The sequence below is a fragment of the Mytilinidion resinicola genome, assembly GCF_010093595.1.
Source record: "Mytilinidion resinicola strain CBS 304.34 unplaced genomic scaffold BDZ99scaffold_30, whole genome shotgun sequence".
NCBI classification, from domain to species: domain Eukaryota; kingdom Fungi; phylum Ascomycota; class Dothideomycetes; order Mytilinidiales; family Mytilinidiaceae; genus Mytilinidion; species Mytilinidion resinicola.
This window is the reverse complement of record NW_022985466.1, coordinates 303,183-311,559: the sequence shown is the minus strand read 5'-3', so window position 1 is coordinate 311,559 and position 8,377 is coordinate 303,183. Positions and strand designations below refer to the sequence as shown.

Here is an 8,377-nt window from a genome sequence, read left to right as displayed (position 1 = left end):
CTCCGAATGTGGCGTTACAGTCTCTACGGCCAAAGAAAGGAATCGTTTCGGGTAGGTGGGCGATGATAAGGTGCTTGATGGTTTGGAAATCTGCTAACCTGAACGCACAGGATAAGCTTCAAGCAATCAATAGCACCATTAACAAACGTGTTGATGCCGCCGGCCACTCCGATATCGTTCTGCATTCCGGGCTCTTCCAAAGATCTTTCTCCGTCTCAAAACTCCCCGGGCCTTTGCGCTTCGGTCACTCCTCGTCGATGATTCGCCTTTACGCCCTTCCGCGGCCAACGCGATACCGTGAGGCTGTCGTTGTACCATTCAAATATCTCCACCCCCCTCAAGGCAACATCCACCGCATTCAAGAAACAGCTTCCAACGGCACGCGCAGCCGAGCATATCTGCTTCGGCAATGGCATCCTCGACTTGTGCACGCCAAGATCAATAACATCGTTCTCGCTGGTGGGATCTTGGGGGAAAGCGATAACAAATCTTGCATTTGACCAGAAACCGCCCGCCCAGGGTGAAGGGCCACCTCATGCACGGGGGTGTAAAACGCGACCGTAATCGGAAAAGAAGCGAGAACGAGCGGGATTTGAAGTTACCACGTCTTCAGCACTGCATTTGCATGATGGAGACGGTGGAGGTGTTCTGACCCGTACATATTCTTTCGGCCACGGGGGCGGCGAGCCTAGAGCTGGAGCTTCGGGGCCGGATTGCTAATTAGCTGCAGGATTGGATGAAGAAAGAGCTGGAAGATCAGAAAGACTGGTGATTGAAAGATGACGGTAATACTTTGGGTCTCCGAGTCGAAACCACGGCACGCGCCGGCCGAGTATGTCTGCTTCGGCGGTGGCATCCTCGACTTCCCCGTGCGCACGCCAAGATTGACAATTCGTCCTCGCTGGTGGGATGCTGGATTTGAGTTCGGACGAACCAAAAAGCACACCTAATAGGGTGCACCCAGTGCAGTGGGGAAATCGATACCGTAATCGGAAGTCGTCATGAACTCGACGAGCATGGCTCGAAAGACGACAAGCGAGGGCGAGCGGGATTTGAAGTTACCACGGATCCAGCTCTGCACAGCCTTTGATGGAGCCGGTGGAGGTGTTCTGACCCGTACATACTTTTTCTCGACCACGAAGCCATGAGTCTGGTACTGGGGCCTCGGGGTTGAGCTGCTGACCACTTACAGATACGAACAGTCGAAAGACAAGTTGCAGAAGCAGAGGGCAGCTTGAAGTAAAGCCAAGGCACGCGATGTTCGACTTTGTCTGCTTCGGCGGTGGCACAGTCGACATTCGCACGCCAAGATTGATAATTCGTTCTCGCTGGTGGGCTGCTGGATGGGGAACCAGCTGTTGGGAAAAGGACAGGATTAACGAGGGAAAGGCCCAGTGCAGTGGGAGACGTACCGTAATCGGAGTTGTTGGAGAAATGACGGCCGACAACGCGGCGAGGACGAGCGGGATTTGAAGTTACCACGTACTCAGTACTGCAATGCATAATGGGGACGGTGGAGGTGTTCTGACCCGTACATCTCTGGCTACGGCGACGCAGGCCTTGTGCTGGCGCGTCGAAGCTGGCTTGCTAATCATTCGCAGAAAGTTGAGCGACGAATTATTTCCAGCTTGTGGTCTTTGACTCAAGTTCGCATCAATCTTACGGCATGCGCCGGTCGAGTATGTGGCTCTGGCAATGGCATACTCGATCCGCACAAGGCGCACGCCAAGATCAATCATTCGTCTCTGTTGGTGGGCTCTGGGGGATAAGTTGTATCACACTTGGACATAGGGGTATCCAGTGCAAGGGGATAAGATCCGTAACCGGAGGTCGTCCGCAACTTGGTGGGTCGATGGCTTTTTGGACGACCAGAGCAGAGACGAGCGGGATTTGAAGATACCACGGATTCAGCGCTGCACAGCATGATGGAGCCGGTGGAGGTATTCTGACCCGTACATGCTGTGTCGCTTTGCTCGCGACGGGGATGGTACTAAGGGGAGTTGGAGGTTGAGATAAAGTTGGAGTTCAGTATGTTAGCGTTCCACGGTTCCAAATTCCTTTTGCTGGTTAGATCAATGCTTACGTACTGACGTCCCAACTTCAAGGGGTGTCTTAGACCCTTGGCTACCTCCCCACGACCGTTGCTAGAGTGTATATGATTTTGGTTGTCGATCGAATGAATCTGCCAACCTTCTCGTCCTGACTGTTCAGATGTCACGTGCAGGCTGCGGTCCGCTTTTGCTGTGCCCCTGTGTCTCCGATGCTCATCGACCATAGATCAAAGGAACGTTGTATGTCTTTTGGACGGCGATGAACTTCATTAGAAGTCCCTCTGACAAGGCAGTGCTGCACTCTTGATCCTAGGGCTATGTTCGATAATCATCCGGCTCCATCAAGGTTTGAGGTCCAAAGGTTTGTCCATCATTTTGCTCCATGCTATCCCATTGATTTATGTCTCGTAGTTTCTCCTATTCCTCGCTCACTGGTACACTACACACAGTTTCTCAGTCAGTCAATCGTCCATGTAGCTCGCATTGATTTGGATGCGTTACCAAAAGAGTCCTCCTCTCCGCATCTCCCCAGCGTCCACATTCCGACACGCTCCAAACTACGCTGGACTCTCCACAGCTTTTCCAAACTCCCATGCAAACTGGAAGCTACGTCAGCCATGCGCTGCATGCGCTACTTCTTTGATGCATACGATTCTATATTTCATGTCCTCCAAGGACAGACCGCACGCTCGCAGAATCAAATGCTCCGAGACGACTCGCTGCTCCAGGCCCTCCGGCAAAGATATCGCTACGCTCGACCAATATAGAAGGTGTTGTGGTGTAACAGGAGCTGCTCAGACGCGGCGCCGTTGCAAGATGTGAAAGTAGAGTACAGCTAGGAGGATGGCGATGGGGAGGAGGATGGCAAGGTAGGAGGTCGCGGCAGATGTAGAGCTTTTTCTCTCTTCCAAGCAGAGCGCGAAGGTGCCATCGGCGTTCTCCATGATGAAGAACTCGGGCGCCTCGGTGTCAAGCGCTCCTACAATGTCGATTGTGCGGGACGCTGGGTGGCGGCAGATGATGGCTGGCATGATGGAGGGTTCAGAAAGTATCGAAGAGGGAGGGAGCTGGTCACAAGAGAAGAGTTGAAGTTTAGTGATTAAGTGAGTGTACTTCTATGATCAGTCCTACAGATGGCTGCTGACCTTGAAGCCCTCGCCGTCGAGGGTATCGCCAGGAAAGGCTTAGCGCCAGTCTCGCCCACCCACACGATACAAAAGCCTCCTCGCCGCTTCGATTTCTTCCCTCCTCCATCACCCAGCCCGCCGCACTTCGCGGACTGTGGCTGGAGGGGAAATACACACTTGCGAGCTTTCATCATTCATGGCCTCGGTCTCGCACTCCATGGCCTTGCCTGTCTGGTGTTGAACAATATTGAATCTTTTGAGTTGTGGACCGGGAGTGGACTTTCCACTGCCCATCTCTCTGGTTCACTGCGGCTCATACATTTCACATTGGTTTCAACAATATACTGGTGACTACAACTGTGTTTAGGCCACAATTGCTTGTTTTGAGGGGCGCACAGCTGGTGTCAGTCTGTAGCTGGACTGCTGTATCTACGTAGCCTCACAGAGGCGGACGGCTTCACCCTTAGAGATGGGCGGCTTCACGTACAGGGAGAGCAAGAGGCCGATCTGCGTCATATGTAGCTAGATAGATGCTCTTTATCGAGCCGGAAGCCGTCTTCTAGTCTCATTCCCACGAGCCTGTTGCCCACCACAGCTCCGTGTGCTGCCGCCGTTGCTGCTTGTTGTTCTCTTGCTATGCGTCACAAATCCGTCCTAGCTCCCCCACTCCCCCAGCAACATAAAAGCTCTTCCGCACGCCCCCTCTCTTCTTCTCTTCTTCACAACACTCGCCATCCGAACCGTGCCTACGATGCACGTCACCAGCGTAGTGCACAGGAGGCGTTTGCTCAGATCAAACCAAATCGTCGTGCTCGTGGGCTCCGAGGGCTTTTGCCACGAATGGAATAACTAGCAGCTTGCGGCGGCAAGCTCATCGAAAACTAAGCACGGAGTGACGTCTGGATAATACTACGTCTTCAGCTCTGCCGAGCTCAATGGAGACGGTGGAGGTCGTTCAGCTCAAACATCTTTCAACAAGCAAGTAACCCTAATAGAGTTGGATCAGTGCTGAGAAGATCTACAACGGCTAGGTAAATATCAAACCCACCCATTCCCCTCGGAGACTGCTAATAGACGAGCAGGTAGGATAAATGCATACGTCTTTTTCCGAACAAGCCGCCGAGTTCACCTCATTCCCTCATCTCCTTCTTCTGTTGATCGTCACATCAATCGTTGCAGTGTCGCGTCTGCCAACCACATCGAACACTCCCCAAAGCGGCCCATCTCTTCTCTATGGCGGCAGGCCGCACACGGGAGTGTGCAAGATCAAACAAAACCGTCATGCCAGTGGGCGCCCGAGAGAGCCAGGGGGCCCCGAGGGTCAGAGGGTACCAGAGAAGATTACACCCACTGGTGGGGTGTTAAAAGATCACCAGACCTCGAGGCAGCGAGGTAGCAAGACCCACAAAAAGCACGGACGGCATGACCACTGAATAATAGTACGTCTTCAGTACTGCCTTGCGCCATGGGGAGGGTGGAGGTCGTTCAGCTCAAATATATTCTTTCGATAGTCATGGTGGGGTTGGGGTTTTGGTGGAGGATGTGGGTTATGTAGGGAAGTACGAATAGATCACTGACTTTAGTGATGATTATAAGAAGATCATATAGAATAAATGCACCCTTTTCGTCTCTACATCATCCTCCGAACCTACAAATAGTGTCTATAGAACCTTCGTTCGATGTCCCCGCTTTTCTATCGCGCCAACCTGAAAAACAACACCACCTCTCCACGTCCACGCCCACGTCCAGCCCAGCTCGACCTTTAGCGCGACACGCTTTCTCCATAGCACCTCGCCTCGGGGCCGTGCAAGGTCCATCAATATCGACGTGCCTGTGGGTGCCTGATTTCATATCACCACCTTTTTAGTTTTACCATAGCACGGGTTGCAAGGGATCTCAATCTCATACGGTGAGGGACGAATGAAGGGACTTCCACGGCTTTAGCTACCCTACACATGGAGTCCGTTTGGCTGGCCTAACTCGTAGATACTTTGGACTTTAGCTGTTGGGCGATGAGTGCCTCGAGGAGATGACTAGGAGAAAAGGAGATGATGGCAGCCCTCAGAGCGTACATGCGCTCGATAGAGCAGCTCTTCGCTCTTGATGCGGGCATAATATTATCAGGTAAGAGCGGTGAGGGCTATGGTAGGTGCACGGCACCTCTGTACATAGCCTCACTTTCTTCGAGCTCTCTCCTTCTCCAATACTTCACGTACTCTACCAACAGCTCCTTGTTCCGTGACAGTGCCGGTGGGAGGAGGTTGTGAAGCACCTAATGTCGAGGTAAGTCTGGGCTCAGTGGTGTGTTCTGGGAGTGTTTTCTCTAGGTGGTAAGTTGAGGGGAATCGGGATTGGGGTGAATCATCAATAGAGCCTATCTTAGGCCGGCTGTTTCGTCCTACGAGACCCTCTACAGGCTAGCAATAAGTACGTAAAGAGTTCATAAGCACTCGAGCTTGGTTCAAAGTGCCAACTCCGTTACAACCCTTATTCTTTGCAGCTCGCACGGCCAGGATTATCTCAACAAACTATATGTACTTTCAAAGCCGACGCTTTATATCGTGCATTTGTGATTGTGAGGTCTCGACAACATCGGCAATATCCACGCGTAATTCGAAATGTGTATTTGATTACATATTACATTCCTCAGCGTTCAAATGGCCAGGAATGCCTCAATGAAACACAAGTATTCTCAATGTCAACGCCTAATCTGGAACGCGTACGATGCTAAGGCCTCCACGACATGGCCTAGATGAGAGCTTGACTTAGACCCTCTCTCGTCTCACATTCTGTGCTCATCCGAGCTCAAACGGCCAGGAGTATCTCGGTGTAGCATGTGCATTGTCAAAATCTACGTTTACTTTCGAGTATATGGAGCATCAGATGAGCTTCAAGGCCGCGGATATGTGAAGGTTATTTGCTTGATTCAAAGTATATACTTTAATACATACTTTAATGCATATACCTGATTCGCAGCATCTTCGTCGGCACATCGTTCGTCTGTCAGATATCATGCAGCCTGGGGGTCTATGAAAGATGAAGAGTGTCGTGACAACATGCAATCAGTTTGCGACGTGCAGGCTCGAACATTTCGCTCTCTTTCAAATGCATATATCCAGGGGAAGTACAGCAGTTTTAGGATATATCAAAGTCTTTGGGAATCATGCTCCGATTCGAATAATCTTGAGAGGTACATCCTTGTGGCCTCGAGCTTGGTGGGCTCAGCAAGCTTTCCAATGCATGTAGACATCAACACTCCGCTGTGAATGATTCACGCTGCATGCTCACGTACATCACACACCTCGAAAGCACAGTATATGCAGTGCTCCTTCACATGTATGCGAATCTGTCCAAAACACGAAATCAAATACGTCTATCCAAAGCCTACAGTGACAGGTCATAAGTCTGTGCACACGCTTTTACCACTGCTTGGGGTACCCCCGTAGAATTTCAAAAACCCACACGCGATTGTCAAGCTTCAAGAAGTGCAAATTAGACTGCCTCTTGATTGATTGGTTGCTTACTAGCTGGGCTGCTCCTCACCGTGATGTCGAGTGAGCAAGAATGGAGCCAAGTAGTCATTAAATCCGTGTGCCCAGACTTATGACCCAGTACTGTACCTCGATCCTATACGTCCCGCTCGAGGATCTCGTCTGCGCTCACCTGCGCCCAGGAAAAGTCCACTCGTGGTTTATGATTTCTCTCATAAGCCTGGATTGAAGAGTAACAACTTTGCTTTCTGTATAACTCACTAGCCGCAGGCTGAGCCAGGTCTAACATCGTCAAAGGAGTGTACCGTACCGACAATTTCGTGTGGCCGATTTGCTACCCGTAGATATTTACATCACTAATTCTGTCAACGTCATAAGTTCAAGAGGGTCTCGATGGCGAAAGTCATACTAGCTTCGAGGGCCCCATTCACAATGTATGGATATTGACCAGACTCGTCCTTTTAAAGTCATACGGCCAGGAGACTCTGAAAGACTCCAAAACGAAACCAGCTCCGTAGGGCTATTTTACATTGCATGCATACTTACATTGCTCACCGCTTGAGATTGATACGTCGAGAAGCCTCACAAAGGCATAAGGATATCACGAATTCCTACGCCCTAATCCATAGAGCGTAGACATTTACATTCCCGCTCCTTGAGGTTAATACGCCCGGGAGGCTCTCAAAACGCAAGTATATTACCAATTCCGTGCGGCAGATTCAAAACGCGTAAACAATTACATTGCTTACTACTCAGGTTGAAAATTGATGTGAACTCTGTCTTATTTCGGGGGCCCGAAGGCCAAACTATATACTACGTAGGAAGTGACTGTATGCATAGGCAGAAGCACTAATTGGAGGCAGCGGTATGCAGCATTATGCAGGGTAGGCCACCGTACCCCAACCCCTCTCTGTAGAAGTTGTAACTGGCTAGGCATGTAGGCAGCTACTATGCCAGCAACTCCAAGTCTGTACGTAGGTGACCGTGAACCGTATGAGTTGTTGATCCTAGGTTGTAGCTGTTACAACCCGAGTCACCCCCCAGCAACGAAAGATGGTGAATTCCTACGTCCAATTTCTAGATCCTGCTAGTGACGTCCTGTAGGTTAAGCTGTTGAACGAACAGCTCGTGCTTCTGTCGAGAGAGGGCCTTCGTAAGCCCATCTGCAATCATATGTTCGGATGCCACCCAATCAATTCGTACGTGGCCGGCTTGTACTTCCTGACGAAGCCAGTGATTGTGAATGTTTATGTGCTTTAGTGATGTATTCAAATGCCCGCCCGTTTTGCTGAGTAGTCGAATTGTTTGTTGGTTATCGCATAGGACAGTTATCACCTTGTTTCCTTCGAGAACAAGGTCCAGTGACGTGAACAATCGTTGCCACCACATGAATTCTGACACGGCGTTGGAAACAGCAGTAAGCTCGGCATCCGTAGATGATTTTGTGACATGGTTTTGTTTTGTTGCTTTCCAATCTACAGGGCCCCCAAATAGTTTCAGGATGTAGCCCTGCGAACTACGGCGTGTGATGGAATCGTCGGCGAAGCTGGCATCACTAGCCCTAATGAGCATTTGGTCCGTGTCAATGGTGCTGCCATCGTAGCAGAGAGCGTAGCCACGCGTTTGGTATAGGTATGCAATGGCCCTATCAGCAGCATAGTGGTGGCCTGCCGATGGGTTCCGGCTGAATTCTGCCAGCCTAGAACAC

At 50.8% G+C, this 8,377-nt stretch overlaps 2 protein-coding genes across 2 annotated transcripts; one reads left to right on the top strand and one right to left on the bottom strand.

Moving 5' to 3' along the window:
- Positions 1-2,608: 2,608 nt before the first annotated feature.
- BDZ99DRAFT_527210 (uncharacterized protein) lies at positions 2,609-3,082 on the bottom strand (the record flags this gene model as incomplete). The annotated part of the gene is made up of 2 exons (XM_033726223.1): positions 2,609-2,650; positions 2,885-3,082. The coding sequence occupies 2 exons, from the start codon at positions 3,080-3,082 to the stop codon at positions 2,609-2,611; spliced, it is 240 nt and encodes a 79-aa protein (XP_033569744.1).
- Positions 3,083-4,185: 1,103 nt separating this feature from the next.
- On the top strand, positions 4,186-4,652 carry BDZ99DRAFT_199671 (uncharacterized protein). Its single transcript, XM_033713231.1, has one exon. The coding sequence runs from the start codon at positions 4,270-4,272 to the stop codon at positions 4,609-4,611; it is 342 nt and encodes a 113-aa protein (XP_033569743.1). The 5' UTR covers positions 4,186-4,269; the 3' UTR covers positions 4,612-4,652.
- The last annotated feature ends 3,725 nt before the right edge of the window (positions 4,653-8,377 follow it).